We start from the raw sequence: 19,214 nt of genomic DNA, 5'->3' as shown, positions 1-19,214 counted from the left end.
AAGCCTCCCCAAACAATGAGAAAAGTGATAATAAAGTCCTGTGAAATTCACTACTGGTTCTTTCCATTAGCGGGCAAGTAACATATTTACAGTACTTTCTTCTGGGCAGAGCCACAGCCGCCATGATGCTAAAACTTAGTTTCTTTTACTCAAATAAAAAGTCGTATCATTTCAACTAAAGAGGTTATATTAAGAGTAAATGGCATAACAGAGACTAAAAATAAATCTTACTCCTTCAAAATTCCTTCTTCAATTTGTGTTCTCTACTATTGACTGAACATCCTGCTACCAAGGACAGCCTCTGCTCAAACACTGAAGAGTCCAGGTCGCCCTCACAGATTTAGACAAGGAGTACACCTAGTCTGTCATTTAGACAAAGTGTTATACCATACTCTACCCCATTACACTACACATACATACATATTATGCCTATTCAAAACAATCCTGTAAAATAGGTAACGTTATACCCAAATGAGCAAATGGAAAAACTAATACTCCTAGCTAGTAGTAGGTGGCAAAAATAAACCTAAATCTGATTCCTAAACCTAAACTCAATGCTTCCAGTTCTGATCATCTTAAAATAAAAAGTATCATCCTCTTCTCTCAGCCTTCTCAACAAAGATCCAAGGAGCGAAAATTTAAGACAGGCAAACACATAAAGTTCCCACATTCTTCCCACCCACAGGTACAACCATCCTACACAAACACTGGCAAAGCTTAAAATGAAAGCCGTGCTTTACTTTTGTGGGGGTGGTAACAGAACTCATTTAGTGTAAAAGCAGTCTCCAAAAAGACCCTAGCTACAAACAAACCCCACATGACAGGTCAGAATTTGTCAAACTATTCAAAGCTTACAGCCATTGAATCTTAGCAGAAAGTCTGCACACCAGTCCAAGTTCATAGACAAATGCCTCTTCCCAGATTCCATCCCCTCAAATAAAGCTCTCCCACACATCTTTCAGCAGATGCTTGAGCAATATTTATAATTCACCTGGGCAAACATTACCTGCCAGGTCCCATTCCCTTCACTCCAATCACCTATTTGGCATTCTGGGCCTGTCCTGCTCCATTTGTCTATTTACCTTGTATCTGTCAGGTTTTCTGAAATAATTCACAATTGGCCCATGATTTGTACACATATGCATAATTGAGAAGTTTTGAAGGATTCTTCCTTTCAATCTCTGTATCTTCCACCTATCAGGAATCAGATGGCAGTCTGAAAGAACTCTTAAATCTTCATTACCATAATCAGAGCCAGGAGCTGTTTGAAGACCAGGCTTTGGATTTCACGGAGGGAGTAACATCAGAACAGGAACAATGCATTTATACATCTCCATAGAGAGACAGTACCAAGTTTGAGTTCCTGGCCCTTGCACTCTGCGCCTGTGTCCCTGAAATAGGCCAGAGCCAGCAATAAGCACCCTCTCCTCAGTACCGTGCACATCTGTGACTCACCCTACAGTGACTGCACTCAGTCACTGGAAGATTGAAGGATGACATAGCAATAACATGTCATGTTAGAAACCTCACCAATAATGAGCCATTCCCAACTAACACAGAGAAATAATGCAAAACTCATAGTAAACCAATTTTTCCCAAAATATTTCCAGTAGGGCATTAGTACTACCAGAGGCTATGGTCAAACTTTGGCTTCTTTTTCTCCTCCTCTTAGAGAGTCACAGAGCTGATAGGTACTCCAAAGGATGTGAGAGGCCCTTTATAAGAAAGTCTGTTTAACTCTGCTTAACTCCAAATTTACCAAATATTACTTAACCATGGAGTCTTGTTTATATAATATATCAACATTCCATAAAATCATGCTGTGTGGGACAGCATATTCGAGGAAGGATTATAGTAAACGGCTCCTTAAATGCCTCAGCCTAAATAACTCAGTAGAAAAAGAGAAAATAAACTGTAGAGGTCCATATCCACATTATGATGGCCAGTTTTAAGCACATGCTTTGTGCATGGATGGCCCCATGGATCTCTATTTGAGCCACAGCTGTGATGGCATTTCAGAACCCAGGGTACGTGGAGGGGTGGGGTGGAATATGGTCACATCTACTGTCATAATACATATATGTAATTTGATTGTGCCATCTAAAAACACATAGAGAGGGGCGCCTGGGTGGCTCAGTTGTTAAGCGTCTGCCTTCGGCTCAGGTCATGATCCCAGGGTCCTGGGATCGAGCCCCACATCCGGCTCTCTGCTCGGTGGGAAGTCTGCTTCTCCCTCTCCCACTCCCCCTGCTTGTGTTCCTCTCTCGCTGTGTCTCTCTGTCAAATAAATAAATAAAATCTTTTAAAAAATTAAATTAAATTAAATTAAAATTAAAATAAAAACACATAGAGACAAGTGTAAATTTAATGCAATTAAAATCTTCCCAAAAAGGTATTTCTAAATGAAGATAGACTAAGAGATTAAAACTAGGAAGAAAAGATAGAAGACATGATCAAACTTTTAAAACTACCAAATATACTGATGACCAGTGAATGGGCTTAAAAAAAAAAAAAGTACATAGAAATGAAGGCACAGGGCACCTGGGTGGCTCAGTCAGCTAAGCGTCTGCCTTCAGCTCAGTTCATAATCTCAAGGTCCTGAGATCAAACCCCGCAACCAGCTCTCTGCTGAACAAGGAGTCTGCTTCTCCTTCTCCCTCTGTCTGCCCCCGCCGCCCCCTTGCCCCCACTTGTGGTGTCTCTCTTTCTCTCTCAAATAAATAAATTTTATTTATTTGAAGAAAAGAATATGTTATTCTTTTCTTTTAATTTTTATTTATTTTTGAGAGAGAAAGAGGGAGCACAAATGGAGGGAAGGGCAGAGGGAGAAGCAGGCTCCCCGCTGATCAGGGAGCACAATGTGGGACGACCTGAGCCAAAGGCAGATGCTTAACTGACTGAGCCACCCAGGCACCCCTCAAATAAATAAAATCTTTGAGAAAAAAAATGAAGGCACACCCACCAAAGCCTACATAAATGTTATTCTAAGACAAAAGACAAATTAGTAAACTTATGAAAATCAAGGTTAATAGACACACTCTTTTTCTGCCCTCATCCAGCAAATAGCAAAAGGGAATGAAGAATATCTATCTCAAAGAATGACACGATCTCAGAAAAGCAACATGCTGTACAGGAATCGAAAGCTCTCTGACCAAATACTGGCTCCAGCACTTACCAGAGTTACAGGATCTGATGGCTTCTCAATGGTCATTTGTGGCAGAGCAGACCAGAGTTCAAGTCCGCCAACTGGGCCCTGACAAGACTGTGACCACTTTTGAAACAGCTATAGTAAAGGTCCAGTCTCTAACTGGAACTACTTTCAAAAAATTATATCCTTGCCAGCAGAAGTGGGGTCCTAAGGCTTCCCAAGAAAAATTAAATCCAGACCTGCCTACCTCACAAGACAACTGTAAAGATAAGATTACAAAGTACATAGGAAAATATTTTTCAAAATGTCCTTTCTAACTAAATTTTTCTTTCAAAAACATGGGACAGGGTTTCAAGACCACTTGTTTGAGTGGTATTCCCTGGGATTCAGGGCCCACCTCACCGCAAAGAGAATTGTCAGCAGCATGTTCCAAAGAGCACAGCAGAAAGTGAAGAGCTGGGCGACAAAGCAGGAGTTACAAATCCAGGTACCCAAAGAGCCCAGCAGGTAACATCAGTGAGTGAAGCAGCCAAGTGTATGTCAAAGGGGGAGTCAGGGAGACCATCCGGAGACCCTACTCCCCTCCCAAATGGGGAGACTCTATCCATCTGGAGACATCTACTATCCTGTCTAACAAGGAAAGCCATTACTCAGCTCCTGTCTGTTGCTGTCACTAGAAATACTGCCAGATCTTCTAATCTTTTAAGGGAAGCCCCAAATCCAAATTTTAATGTGATATTAACTAACTTTTGAAACCATGTGGATCAAACAAAATACATCCGAGGCCCCTTCTGCAAAAAGGTAGCAGACATTAAAGAGTTCACATTTAAAAGTGATGAAGGAGGAAGAAGTTTTATAGATATGCTATAAATACAAAGTGAGTGATTGTAAGCTTGGGGCAGAGACACTGCTCAGATTTTTAAAACTAATCATACATTTGCCAAACACTAAATAACAATGTCAGGTATTCTATAAACGTGTCCAATAACCAGAGTGAGATTGTGCAAATGGCATGACAGGAATCTATTCTCCATATACACATTGTCCTCCCATTCCATCACTGTTTAGAAATCCAATATGCAAATGAACAGAAAGACACAAAGTAAAATGGGAAAACGCAAAGCCTGAGTAATTATGAAAACTGAATAACCAACTGCAAATAAGTGGAATGTAGCACATAGGCTTAGGCAAAACAGTCCTGAACAAAGCTATGTAACTTCTTCAGACAAGCGTCTGTGAAACAATAGCCAGGATAAGAGTGAAAAGAGGGCAGAAGAAAACTGTGCAAGAATTTAGCCACACCATGCACACCTGCCAAGTGACAGGCAGTGACAACATGCATACCTGCCAAGTGATAATTCTGTGAGCTGTAATGCACCAAGGTCAACCTGACTATACATTCTGCTTTGTCCACAAAGTAGAAGAGTTAAAATCACTTGCCTGTAAGTATGAGAAATTGCTACAGTATTAACAACAATCATGTGAAAAAAAGCCCTGGATAACCACTGAAACACTTCTAACTGAAGACTCAAACCAGTCAAGAATTTCTTCACTCTATTTTACATATTTGAGGGACTGATTTTTCATTTGCTTTACACAAAAGCTGGGTGGCCATAGAACAATAACTGATAAATTGACACACTCACTATTACTAATTATATTTTTATGGCACCTTTCATACAGTAGAAGAGTCTATATGGCTCTTGTTTTCCAAAATTAATTCTAAACACTGACCTGTCAATCTCTCACTTCAGGCTTTCCACATCTTCATTCTCATCACTCTATTATATTCTATCCTCAACACTGTCAACATCCAACCACATGTTTCTCTCCCCACCCCCATCTCCTGCCATCATCCTCAGCACCTTCAATATTATACCCATGGGGCTATTTTCCAAACAATGTTATGAGCCCCCAATCTTTCTCCTGAGTTTCAGTGGCACATGCCCATCTCTAAGCTGGACTCACAATGACCAACAAAAAATTCTGAAATGTTAAGAATTATAAGGGGAAAATACAATTTCATTAGAAAACTCAATTATTAAAAAAAAGATCCACCACCTAGATGCTGTAAGACTCTGAGAAAATACTGAACGAAATTATAAAAGACTCTAAAGTTTTCAGGTCTGCCCCTGATTCAAATGAGGTTATAAAAAAAGAATACAGATAAGCCAAATTACGGTATTTCTTCTAACACAGAAATGTTGTCATTGAGTTATGTTGTGCTCCTCATCTTTACAAAAGCTGATACAGCTAGCACCTATTTAAATTGCCTTTCTCAAAGCCTATCAACTGCAGAATTGGAGACAACTCTTATACCTAATAACAAGATTTGCATCCCCCATCAGATGATTAAGAAGAAACAAAGTGAGGTATGCAAAAAAACTTCAAAAAATTAGTAAACAAGCATAAAAAAAAGAAAAATAACATTTTCTTTATATCTGATATCTACCAAAAAATTAGTGCAGGTATTTGGCAATTATTTTATTAATGCAGAGACCTAACATGCACTGAGATAATCCCCATGCTAGCAAAACACCCTCATTTTACAGATGGAGGTAAGACGCTCAGTAATTTAACAGGCCTTCTTGTTTGAAAATTAGAGCAGTCAATCTCCTCAGTAGCAAATATATTGCCTGTTTAGCAAATCATAATTCTTTGTAATCAATCCCTTCAGAAATACTGGAGTTGGTTCCATTTTTATAACTCAGTATTATGATATAGTATTTCTCAATAGCATGTAATGTGCACTATGCGGTATTTTTAAATTTTTTTAGGTATTTTTACTTAAACTAATTAAATAAAAATACTAATTTTTAAGTATTTTTTTGAAAGGTTATGCTTTTCCTCATTTGGCTTTTACCATCCCTTTTAATGACCCTGTCACAGCCAAGCCAACACCTAACAAATGGCCAAAATACCAAAATGGCTATTTTATTTATGGATTAAAAACTGCTTATAAAGTCTTCATTATTACACCTACTCTTGAAGATGATAACATTCTATGTGGCCAAATATATAAGCTTATTGTGGACTTATTTCAGTGTTCTTCATTTTTAATTTAACTCTTCACAGCCATGTTGAGAGTAAAAATAAATATTTTGTCTGTCTTCCTTTTCAAATATTTCTGGATAAGGGATTCAAAAAAACTAACCATATTTCTTGAAGTAATAAAATATGAAATTGGTCTCTCCAAGGTTAGAAATGATTGTTTTTGCTATATACCTTAATTCATTATTTTCTGATCAAAAGTTACTAAGTATTTTTATGTTTGTAAACAAATATGCTTTCACAGCATACCTTGTATATATGTAAAAAGTATTCACTCTTGCTGCTCACTTTCTAACTGACAAAGAAAAAAAATCAGTGCAAACTACAGAAACTGTGGTAGAACTTTACTTGCCATCTGGTGCTAGTGGTGCCCACCTTTGGCTAGTCACATACCTACTCAAGAAACTTTCGCCATTGAGTACAAGATGAAAATCTGAACTCACTTTCAACATCCCTTACTAGACACTGACTGCTATATCAAGAATTAAGTGCAAAAGATCTAACTGACAATTAGTATAACTGTGAGTAGCTTATAATTTTGTTTCTAAATCTGCAGATGGTGTTTAAACAATTCAAAAGTATGTTCTTGATTCTGACATACTAAGTGGTATTGTACAGCTGTCACTTTATTTAATGTGTACAACAGTCCCATGAACTTGAAAAGTATAACCTTGTATAGCTTCAGGTGCTAGAATTTGAATTCCTCTCAACAAGCACCTGGGGGGCTCAGTCACTTAAGCATCAGACTTGATTTCAGCTCAGGTCATGATCTCAGGGTCATAAGATCGAGCCTGGTGTTGGGCTCCACGCTCAGCATGGTGTCTGCTTGTCCCTCTCCCTCCCCCCGCTTGCACTGTCTCTTTCTGTCTCTCTAAAATAAATAAGTAAAATCTTTAAAAAGGGACACGAAAATCAAAAGAAATTTTTTAAAAAGTGAAAGGAACAAGCTACAACTGAAGCAAATAATTCAACAAATAAAACTGGCATAGTTTTAGTATCCAGAAAACATTGTAAAAACTCCAAATAATAAGAAAAAAATCAAACAATCTAATAGAAAAATAGGCAGAAGATGTTTCACAACAGAGGAAACATGAATAGCCAATAAAGATATGAAAAGACATTGTATGTCATTTGTAATCAGAGAAATGCATTTTACAGTAACAAGATTGATAATAAGGAAAAAGATGTACAATATTAAGTGCTCAAGAGAATATATGTCAGCATTAGGATGCTTTTGGAGGTGACAGAAATGTTCTAAGGCTGGAATCAAAGTGATGGTTACACAAAAACTATTGAATTATACACTTAAAATAGGCAAATTTTGTGGTACATAAATTATACCCCACCAAAAGTGCTCAACATCGCTCAGCATCAGGGAAATCCAAATCAAAACTTCAATGAGATACCACCTCACACCAGTCAGAATGACTAAAATTAACAAGTCAGGAAACAACAGATGTTGGCGAGGATGCGGAGAAAGGGGAACCCTCCTACACTGTTGGTGGGAATGCAAGCTGGTGCAGTCACTCTGGAAAACAGTATGGAGGTTCCTCAAAAAACTGAAAATAGAGCTACCCTATGACCCAGCAATTGTACTACTGGGTATTTACCACAAACATACAAATGTAGGGATCCGAAGGGGTACATGCACCCCGATGTTTATAGCAGCAATGTCCACAATAGCCAAACTGTGGAAAGAACCCAGATGTCCATCGACAGATGAATGGATAAAGAAGATGTGGTATATATATATAATAAATATATATACATACATACAATGGAATATTAAGCAGCCATCCAAAGGAATGAAATCTTGCCATTTGCAATGACGTGGATGGGACTGGAGGGTGTTATGCTGAGCGAATTAAGTCAATCAGAGAAAGACATGTATCATATGATCTCACTGATATGAGGAATTCTTAATCTCAGGAAACTGAGGGTTGCTAGAGTGGTGGGGGTGGGAAGGATGGGGTGGCTGGGTGATAGACATTGGGGAGGGTATGTGCTATGGTGAGCGCTGTGAATTGTGTAAGACTGTTGAATCACAGACCTGTACCTCTGAAACAAATAATACATCATATGTTAAAAAAAAAAAAAAGAAGAAGATAGTAGGAAGGGTAAAATGAAGGGGGGAAATCGGAGAGACGAACCATGAGAGACTAGGGGCTCTGAGAAACTCAGGGTTCTAGAGAAGAGGGGGTGGGGAGATGGGTTAACCTGGTGATGGGTATTAAAGAGGGCACGTATTGAATGGAGCACTGGGTGTTATACGCAAACAATGAATCATGGAACACTACATCAAAAACTAATGATGTAATGTATGGTGATTGACATAACATAATAAAATTTTTTAAAAAATTATACCCCACCAAAGCTGTCTTAAAAAAATGATTATACGCTGCTGCAGGAACATAAATTGGTATAAATTCTTTGAAAAACAAGTCAACAGTATGTGATAAAGTTGAATACTCTATGAGTAGGCACTTCCATTCCTAGGTAACTGCTTCAGGGAAACCTTTATACATGTGCACCAAGAACCATGCACAGGAGTATGTTCATAGCAGCAATATTTATTTGTATTTTTTATTTTAATTACAGTATGGTAAACATACAGCGTTATATTAGTTTCGGGTACACAATACAGTAATTCAATCATTCCATACGTTGCTCAGCCTCATCAAGGTAAGTGTATTCTTAGTCCCCTTCCATTATTTCACTCAGAAATATTTATTACTAAAAAAAGAAACGGAGCGGGGGCGGAGCAAGATGGCAGAGGAGTAGGAGACCTGGATTTCATCTGGTCTCAGGAATTCAGCTGGATGGGGATCAAACCATTCTGAACACCTACGAACTCAACAGTAGATCAAAGAGAAGAATAGCAACAACTCTCTGAACAGAAAAGTGACCACTTACTGGAAGGTAGGACATGCAGAGACATGAATCCGAGGTGATATTCGGGAGGATAGACGGCGGCGGGGGCAGGGGCCTCCATCGGCCACTTCTGGCAAGTGATAGAGCCGCGGAGCACAAAATCAGAACTTTTAGAAGTCGGCTCCGCGGAGAGATGTCGCTCCAGTGGCTAAGATGGGGGTGGAACCCTCGTGGGACAGTGTGGTCTCAGAACCCTCGGGGTCACAGAAAGACCAGGGGTGCCCTGAGTGCGGCAGAGCTCCCAGGTATCAGAGCGGGGAAGCCAGCTGCAGAGACGGAGCCGAGGCGCAGGTTCTCAGCTCAGGGTGGCCATAAACTGTGATCCATGGCCCAGTCGGGCCACTGCTGCTCCAGCAGGGACCCAACAAGTGGGAGAGCTGGGGAGACTCCCCTTCCTCCCGCGGGAGGAGCGGCGTGGGAGCGCACCGCAGGGATCTACTGGGTTTGTAGACTCCACAAAGGGTCAAGTGCCAGAGATAGAAACGCTCGGTCACAGGCCGGGTGAACACAGAGTGCGGCAGGAGACCGGGGAGACGGGAGTGACTGCTTTTCTCCGGGGGCGCACTGAGGAGCGGGGTCCCAAGATCTCAGCTCCTCTGGGCGGAGACTGGGAGGCGACCATTTTCACTCTATTCCTCCAAAGCTGTACCGAGAGCTTGAAGGGAACAAAAGCTCCTGAGAGCAAACCCGAGCAGATTGCCTAGCCCGGACACACAAGGGCGGGGCAATTCTGCCTCCGGCAAAGACACCTGGAAACCACGGCAACAGGCCCCTCCCCTAGAAGATCACCACGAACAGCCAGCAAGCCAGGACCAAGTTTACCCATCAAGGAGAACAGGAGAACTCCAGCGCTAGGGGAATACTGCACATAGAATTCATGGCTTTTTTACCATGATTCATTAGTTTTTCAGTTAATTTTTTTAACTTTTTTTTAATTTTTCTTTTTCCCTTTTTCAACCAACATCTTATCAATCCCTTTTTAAAAAAAAAAGACTTATTTTTCATTTTTAGATTCATATTTTATCCCTTCATAGTAGTTACCCTTATTTTTGAAATATATATGTAAGTTGTTCTCTCTTTAAAATTTTTAGATACACTTTCTTCTAACAGATCAAAATACACCCTAAATCACTAGTGTATGGCTTTGTTCTAGTCTCCTACCTAATCACATTCTCTCCATTGTTTTTTAAATCTTCTTCTTTCTTTTTTCAAACAACTTCTTATCTTATCAATTCCTTTTATAAAGTCTATTAAAATTTTCATCTTTACATTCATCTTCATCCCTTCATTTTATCAACCCTTATTTTGTACATACATAAGTCTTTCTTACTTTAAAACTTTAGGAGGCAGTTTCTTCTAACAGACCAAAATAGGCCCAAAATCTAGTGTGTGGCACTGATCTATGCACTAGCCTGATCATATTTGATCACATTCTGCTTTTTTTCTGTTTTGTTCGTTTTTATCTTTCCTTTTTTTCTCTCTCTCTCTCTTTCTTTTTTCTTTCTTTCCCTTTCTTTTCCCCTGGTTTCAGGTCTTTTCTGCTTTGTTTAGAGTATATTTGCTAGGGACGTTGTTACCCTGTTAGCACTTTGTTCTCTCATTCATCTATTCTCCTCTGGACAAAATGACAAGACGAAAAAAATCACCTCAGCAAAAAGAACAAGAGGTAGTACCGTCTGCCAGGCACCTACTCAATACGGACATAAGTACGATGTCGGAACTAGAGTTCAGAATCATGACTTTAAAGATACTAGCTGGGCTTGAAAAGAGAATGCAAGTTATTAGAGAAATGCTTTCTGGAGAAATAAAAGAACTAAAATCTAACCAAGTCGAAATCAAAAAGACTAGTGATGAGGTGCAATCAAAAAAAAAAAAAAAATGGGGGCACTAACTGCTAGGATGAATGAGGCAGAAGAGAGAATCAGCGATATAGAAGACCAAATGATGGAAAATAAAGAGGCTGAGAAAAAGGGAGATAAACAACTACAGGATCATGAGGGCAGAACTCGAAAGATAAGCGATATGATCAGACGAAACAACGTTAGAATAATTGGGATCCCAGAAGAAGAAAGAGAGAGAGGGGCAGAAGGTATATTGGAGCAAATTATAGCAGAGAACTTCCCTAATGTGGGGAAGGAAAGAGGCATCAAAATCCAGGAGGCACAGAGAACCCCTCTCAAAATCAATAAAAATACGTCAACACCCCGACATCTAATAGTAAAACTTTTGAGTCTCAGAGACAAAGAGAAAAATCCTGAAAGCAGCTCGGGAGAAGAGATATGTAACCTACAATAGTAGAAATATTAGATTGGCAACAGACCTATCCACAGAGACCTGGCAGGCCAGAAAGGACTGGCATGATATCTTCAGAGCACTAAACGAGAAAAATATGCAGCCAAGAATACTATATCCAGCTAGGCTCTCATTGAAAATTGAAGGAGAGATAAAAAGCTTTCAGAACAAACAAAAACTAAAGGAATTTGCAAACAGAAAACCAGCCCTAAAAGAAATATTGAAAGGGGTCCTCTAAACAAAGAGAGAGCATAAAAGCAACAGAGATCAGAAAGGAACACAGACAATATACAGTCACAGTCACCTTACAAGCAATACAATGGCACTAAATTCATACCTTTCAATAGTTACTCTGAATGTAAATGGGCTAAATGCCCCAATCAAAAGACACAGGCTATCAGATTGGATTAAAAAACATGACCCGTCAATATGCTGTCTGCAAGAGACTCATTTTAGACCCAAAGACACCCCCAGATTGAAAATGAGGGGGTGGAAAACCATTTACCATGCTAAGGGACACCAAAAGAAAGCTGGGGTGGCAATCCTTATATCAGACAAATTAGATTTTAAAACAAAGACTGTAATAAGAGATGAAGAAGGACACTATATCTTACTTAAAGGGTCTATCCAACAAGAAGATCTAACAACTGTAAATATCTATGCCCCTAACATGGGAGCAGCCAATTGTATAAGGCAATTAATACCAAAAGCGATGAAACACATTGACAGCAATACAATAATAGTCGGGGACTTTAACACCCCCCTGACTGAATTGGACAGATCATCTAAGCAAAAGATCAACAAGGAAATAAAGACTTTAAATGACACACTGGACCAAATGGACCTCACAGATATATTCAGAACATTCCATCCCAAAGCAACGGAATACACATTCTTCTCTAGTGCCCATGGATCATCCTCCAGAATGGATCACATCCTAGGTCACAAATCAGGTCTCAACCGGTACCAAAAGATTGGGATTATTCCCTGCATATTTTCAGACCACAATGCTTTGAAACTAGAACTCAATCACAAGAGGAAAATTGGAAGGAACTCAAATACATGGAGGCTAAAGAGCATCCTACTAAAGAATGAATGGGTCAACCAGGAAATTAAAGAAGAATTAAAAAAATTCATGGAAACCAATGAAAATGAAAACACAACTATTCAAAATCTTTGGGATACAGCAAAGGCAGTCCTAAGAGGAAAGTATATAGCAATACAAGCCTTTCTCAACAAACAAGAAAGGTCTCAAATATACAACCTAACCCTACACCTAAAGGAGCTAGAGAAAGAACAGCAAATAAAGCCTAAACCCAGCAGGAAAAGAGAAATAATAAAGATCAGAGCAGAAATCAATGAAATAGAAACCCAAGAACAGTAGAACAGATCAACGAAACTAGAAGCTGGTTGAAAGAATTAACAAGATTGATAAACCACTGGCCAGACTTATCAAAAAGAAAAGAGAAATGACCCAAATCAACAAAATCGTGAATGAAAGAGGAGAGATCACAACCAACACCAAAGAAATACAAACAATTATAAGAACATATTATGAGCAACTCTATGCCAGCAAACTAGATAACCTGGAAGAAATGGGTGCATTCCTAGAGATGTATCAACTACCAAAATTGAACCAGGAAGAAATAGAAAACCTGAACAGACCTATAACCACTAAGGAAATTGAGGCAGTCATCAAAAATCTCCCAACAAACAAAAGCCCAGGGCCAGATGGCTTCCCAGGGGAATTCTATCAGACATTTAAAGAAGAATTAATACCTATTCTCCTGAAACTGTTCCAAATAATAGAAATGGGAAGAAAACTTCCAAACTCGTTTTATGAGGCCACCATTACCTTGATCCCAAAACCAGACAAAGATCCCATCAAAAAAGGAGAATTACAGACCAATATCCTTGACGAACACGGATGCAAAAATTCTCACCAAAATACTAGCCAATAGGATCCAACACTACATTAAAAGGATTATTCACCATGACCAAGTGGGATTTATCCCTGGGCTGCAAGGCTGGCTCAACATCCGCAAATCAATCAACGTGATACAATACATTAACAAAAGAAATAATAAGAATCATGATCCTCTCAATAGATGCAGAAAAAGCATTTGACAAAGTACAGCATCCTTTCTTGATCAAAACTCTTCAGAGTGTAGGGATAGAGGGTACATACCTCAATATCATAAAAGCCATCTATGAAAAACCTACAGCGAATATCATTCTCCATGGGGAAAAGCTGAGAGCTTTTCCCCTAAGGTCAGGAAGGTGGCAGGGATGTCCACTCTCACCACTACTATTCAACATAGTATTAGAACTCCTAGCCACAGCAATTAGACAACAAAAAGAAATCAAAGGCATCCAAATCGGCAAAGAAGTCAAACTCCACTCTTTGCAGATGATATGATACTGTATGTGTAAAACCCAAAAGACTCCACCCCAAAACTGCTAGAACTCATACAGGAATTCAGTAAAGTAGCAGGATATAAAATCAATGCACAGAAATCAGTGGCATTCCTATACACCAACAACAAGACAGAAGAGAGACAAATCAAGGAGTCGATCCCATTCACAATTGCACCCAAAACCATAAGATATCTAGGAATAAATTTAACCAAAGAGGCAAAGGATCTATACTCAGAAAACTATAAAATACTCATGAAAGAAACTGAAGAAGACACAAAGAAATGGAAAAACGTTCCAAGCTCATGGACTGGAAGAACCAACATTGTGAAGATGTCAATGCTACCTAGAGCAATCTACACATTCAATGCAATCCCCATCAAAATACCATCCACTTTTTTCAAAGAAATGGAACAAAGAATCCTAAAATTTGTATGGAACCAGAAGAGACCCCGAATAGCCAGAGGAATATTGAAAAAGAAAAGCAAAGCTGGCAGCATCACAATTCCAGACTTCCAGCTCTATTACAAAGCTGTCATCAAGACAGTATGGTACTGGCACAAAAACAAACACAAAGATCAATGGAACAGAATAGAGAACCCAGAAAAGGACCCTCAACTCTATGGTCAACTAATCTTTGACAAAGCAGGAAAGAATGTCCAATAGAATAAAGACAGTCTCTTCCACAAATGGTGTTGGGAAAATTGGACAGCCACATGCAGAAGAATGAAACTGGACCATTTCCTTACACCACACACAAAAATAGACTCCAAATGGTTGAAAGACCTCAATGTGAGACAGGAGTCCATCAAAATCCTAAAGGAGAACACAGGTAGCAACCTCTTCGACCTCAGCTGCAGCAACTTCTTCCTAGGAACACCGCCAAAGGTAAGGGAAGCCAGGGCAAAAATGAACTATTGGGATTTCCTCAAGATAAAAAGCTTTTGCACAGCAAAAGAAACAGTCCACAAAACCAAAGACAACCGACAGAACGGGAGAAAATATTTGCAAATGACATATCAGATAAAGGGCTAGTATTCAAAATCTATAAAGAACTTACCCAACTCAACACCCAAAGAACAAATAATCCAATCAAGAAATCGGCAGAAGACATGAACAGACATTTTTCCAAAGAAAACATCCAAATGGCCAACAGACACATGAAAAAGTGCTCAACATCGCTCAGCATCAGGGAAATCCAAATCAAAACCTTAATGAGAGACCACCTCACACCAGTCAGAATGGCTAGAATTAACAAGTCAGGAAATGACAGATTTTGGCGGGGATGCGGAGAAAGGGGAACCCTCCTACACTGTTGGTGGGAATGCAAGCTGGTGCAACCCCTCTGCAAAACAGTATGGAGGTTCCTCAAACAATTGAAAATAGAGCTACCATACGATCCAGCTATTGCACTACTGGGTATTTATCCCAAAGATACAAATGTAGGGATCCGAAGGGGTACGTGCACCCCAGTGTTTATAGCAGCAATGTTCACAATAGCCAAACTGTGGAAAGAGCCCAGATGTCCATCCACAGACGAATGGATAAAGAAGAGGTGGTATATATACACAATGGAATATTATGCAGCCATCAAAAAGAATGAGGTCTTGCCATTTGCAACGATGTGGATGGAACTGGAGGGTGTTATGCTGAGTGAAATAAGTCAATCAGAGAAAGACATGTATCATATGACCTCACTGATATACCTCACTGATATGAGGAATTCTTAATCTCAGTAAACAAACTGAGGGTTGCTGGAGTGGTGGGGGGTGGGAGGGATGGGGTGCCTGGGTGATAGACACTGGGGAGGGTATGTGCTATGGTGAGCGCTGTGAATTGTGCAAGACTGTTGAATCACAGATCTGTACTTCTGAAACAAATAATGCAATATATGTTAAGAAAAAAAAAGAAGATAGCAGGAGGGGAAGAATGAAGGGGAGTAAGTTGGAGGGGGAGACGAACCATGAGACAATGGACTCTGAAAAACAAACTGAGGGTTCTGGGGGGGGGATGGTTAACCTGGTGATGGGTATTAAAGAGGGCACATTCTGCATGGAGCACTGGGTGTTATGCACAATCAATGAATCATGGAACACATCAAAAAGTAATGATGTCATGAATGGTGATTAACATAACAACAAAAAATTATTTAAAAAACTAATGATGTAATGTATGGTGATTAACATAACAATAAAAAATTTTAAAAAAAGAAACAGAAAGAAAATATCCCTTGTCAAAATGATAAAAAATAAAACATACATTCACCAAATGGAATATTATACAGCACTGAAAATGATTGGACACTAGTTCACACAGTAATATGAATAAACCTGGGAAGCCTATTTTTGGGTGAAAGAAATCAAAGTCTCAAAAAACTGTATAAAGTGATATTATGTATTATTTAGGTCAAAATAGGCCAAACTAAATACATTATTTAAAAATATATGCATCTGTGAGAAAACTTTTTAAAAGGCAAAAAATCAAACACAAAATTCAGGCCACCCCTGGGTGGTGGGGTAAGGTAGCAAGGAAGGGCTGTAGAGAGTAGTCCATGGGCAGTATGTTAACATTCTAGCTGCTGAACTGCATAGTGGGTTTGGGGTATTCAGTGTATCATCATGCTTTAAAACTGAAATACATTGCACATAATCAGATATTACATTCCGATAAAGAGAAAAATCGTGATAAAGTAGGTATCTCCTGATTCACACTCCATACCACCAATTCTGTCTGGGCAGTGACAAGATGGTGGTCTATATCTTAAACAACAAAAGGGGTATTTTTAAAGCACTAAGCCCTAAACAAACACCCTTCATGGTTCTGACAGTCTTTGACAGATGATTAGAAAGTATAAAATGCTGGGCTGGACTTTTATACATAAAGGACAACTGCAGAACAGAACAGAATTCTTCCCAATCCTCTTGGAATCAGCTACTATCTCATTACAGACTCAGAATCTTTGGCTTGTTTTGCTGTAATATTGCCACCAACAGCAGCTAACACTTATTCAATATATACTGTGGAGCAGGCCATGAGGTGTTTCATTTGTCATGTCATTTTTATCCTATGAGGTAGACACTAAAAGCATCTATTATCAGTGCTATTTTATAGATGAGGAAAACGGTAGCAAAGAGAGATCAGCTAACTTGCCCAACATCTTACAGCTCATAATCACAGAGCTGCATTCAAGAGCAAGAATGAAAATTTTAACCAACACTGGCTCAACTAGTCTGAAGCCACATGGCCAAACAATGACCCAGAAAGTCAACTCTAAACTGCCTAGCTTTATATAATCAAGAAGCAAAAAACATCCCTGTATCCCCAATAAGTGGAAAGGAAAGTTAGTAATTTGGTGATTATGCTTTTTCCTTTTTATTCTTTTAAAGGCCTACCTATCAAGAAGATGATTTACAAATACTGGCTTAGGCCAAGAGCAGACTAATAGATTCACTTAAAGATCTGCATTCTATTTTAAAAAAATCACAGAAATAATAAAGAGTTCTCAAATTTATTTTACACATCTACACATGGCTGTTGCAGAAAATCCTAAAGGGAACCTGAACCATATGAGGCCTTGTCCTCCTTTAAAGAGGATCAAATATCTCTACATTTAATAAAACAGTAAAATCCCATACTCAGACCCTGACAAGTTATTTTTCATATGGTAAATTAAAAACAGTAATATTTACTAATGTATTCATACTTTCTAGATTAAGCAAGCCCTTGTCTTATTCAACTTTTTAAGGTGTATTATACTGCAGTATAACACCGTATTTCAAAATCTTTGCATCTTATAATAAACTTTTGACAGAAAATGCCTAAGTACTTAGTATCTATTTACACCTTCTTTACTACTTACTACTAATTCCAGTAGAATCCCAATTTAGATAAAGAATTTATCTGTCTCTCCCAGTTCTTCTATAGAATTCTATTTTTTCTTCTGCATATTCCAATTGTTTGTTTTTTCCACCTTGCTTCATTTCTCTCTTGCTGGAATTTCTCACTTTGCTTTAACACACTCTCGTAACACTTGGCAGATGGCTGGAACTCAAGTTTCCCTTTAATTATTCATAAAATAAAAACAATCTAAGGTATTTCCAATGATCTCATCTTCATTTTTCACAGTGTAAAATTTTGGATCATACACACAGGCTCAACAGTAGTCCGTCAGTGAAAATGGGAGAACAATAATTTTCCTGAATATTAAACTACATTTTCTTTTTTTTTTTAAGATTTTATTTATTTGACAGAGAGTGACACAGTGAGAGAAGGAACACAAGCAGTGGAAGTGGGAGAGGGAGAAGCAGACCTCCTGTGGAGCAGGGAGACTGATGCAGGGCTCAATCCTAGGACCCTGGGATCATGACCTGAGCCGAAGGCAGATGCTTAATGACTGAGCCACCCAGCCGCCCCTAAACTACATTTTCTCACTGTAGAACGTTTGGAGACAAAACTTATAAATCTGCAAATAAAAGAAAACCATTATATAATCTTAGTTATATCTTTCTCTAAAAAGAAATATTTTAAATTAGAACATAATTAGAATCAGACTCCTGATTTTAGTGGCTCTAATTCTGTTCCAGTGACCCCAAAAGCCCACTGACAGGTGGTGACTCACTTTGAGGAACCCATTCTAGGAGGCTGGTATGTGGGATCAGCTCCTCAACCTACCCATTTCAGCCAGACTAGCTGCTCTCTGTCCATGGTCAAGTGAATGATTTATCATAGGAATTCTACACACTACTGGAAACTCAATGTGGGCATTTCAAGATCTGGGGGATAGATCTTTTTTAAAACTTTTTTTTAATTCAATTTAGTTAACATATAGTATATTGTTAGTTTCAGGGGTAGAATTTACTGATTCCTCAGTTGCATATAACACCCAGTGCTCATTACATCAAGTGCCCTCCTTAATGCCCATCACCCAATTACCCCATCCTCCCCACCCACCTCCCCTCCAGCAACCCTCAGTTTGTTTCCTATAGTTATGAGTTTCTTACGGTTTGCCTCCATTTTCATCTTATTTTTCCTTCCCTTCCACTATGTTCACCTGTTTTCTTTTTTTTTTTTAACTTCATTTTAAGACCCCTGAATCACCAAGGAAATGTTGAAAAAGAGAAACAAAGCTGGGGGCATCACGTTGCCTGATTTCAAGCTATATTACAAAGCAGTGATTATCTGTTCTGTTTCTTAAATTCCACATATGAGTGAAATCATTTGGTATGTGTCTTTGTCTGACTTATTTTACTTAGCATAATAGCCTCTACTTCCATCCATGTCATTGCAAATGGCAAGATTTCATTCATTTTGATAGCTGAGTAATATTCCATTGTGTGTGTGTGTGTGTGTGTGTGTGTGTGTGTGTGTGTGTGTGTGT

At 38.9% G+C, this 19,214-nt stretch overlaps 1 protein-coding gene across 12 annotated transcripts in view; it reads right to left on the bottom strand.

Annotated features, from left to right (window-relative positions):
- The window catches only part of KDM4C (lysine demethylase 4C), a 586,257-nt gene that overhangs the window by 422,767 nt on the left and 144,276 nt on the right, over positions 1–19,214 (bottom strand). The window contains exon 5 of one of the 12 annotated variants that reach the window (XM_025887840.2): positions 18,094–18,299. The exons of the other annotated variants lie outside the window; for them this stretch is intronic. Within the exon in view, the coding sequence (XP_025743625.1) occupies positions 18,255–18,299 (45 nt within the window). The 3' untranslated portion in view covers positions 18,094–18,254. Of the gene's footprint in view, positions 1–18,093; positions 18,300–19,214 lie in introns of those variants that run through there. 12 annotated transcript variants of the gene reach the window in all.

The sequence above is a fragment of the Callorhinus ursinus genome, unplaced genomic scaffold, assembly GCF_003265705.2.
Source record: "Callorhinus ursinus isolate GAN/ISIS: 27379988/994484 unplaced genomic scaffold, GSC_fseal_2.0 scaffold39, whole genome shotgun sequence".
Lineage (NCBI taxonomy): Eukaryota > Metazoa > Chordata > Mammalia > Carnivora > Otariidae > Callorhinus > Callorhinus ursinus.
The sequence above is the reverse complement of the archived record's forward strand: the minus strand, read 5'-3'. Positions and strand labels throughout refer to the sequence as shown.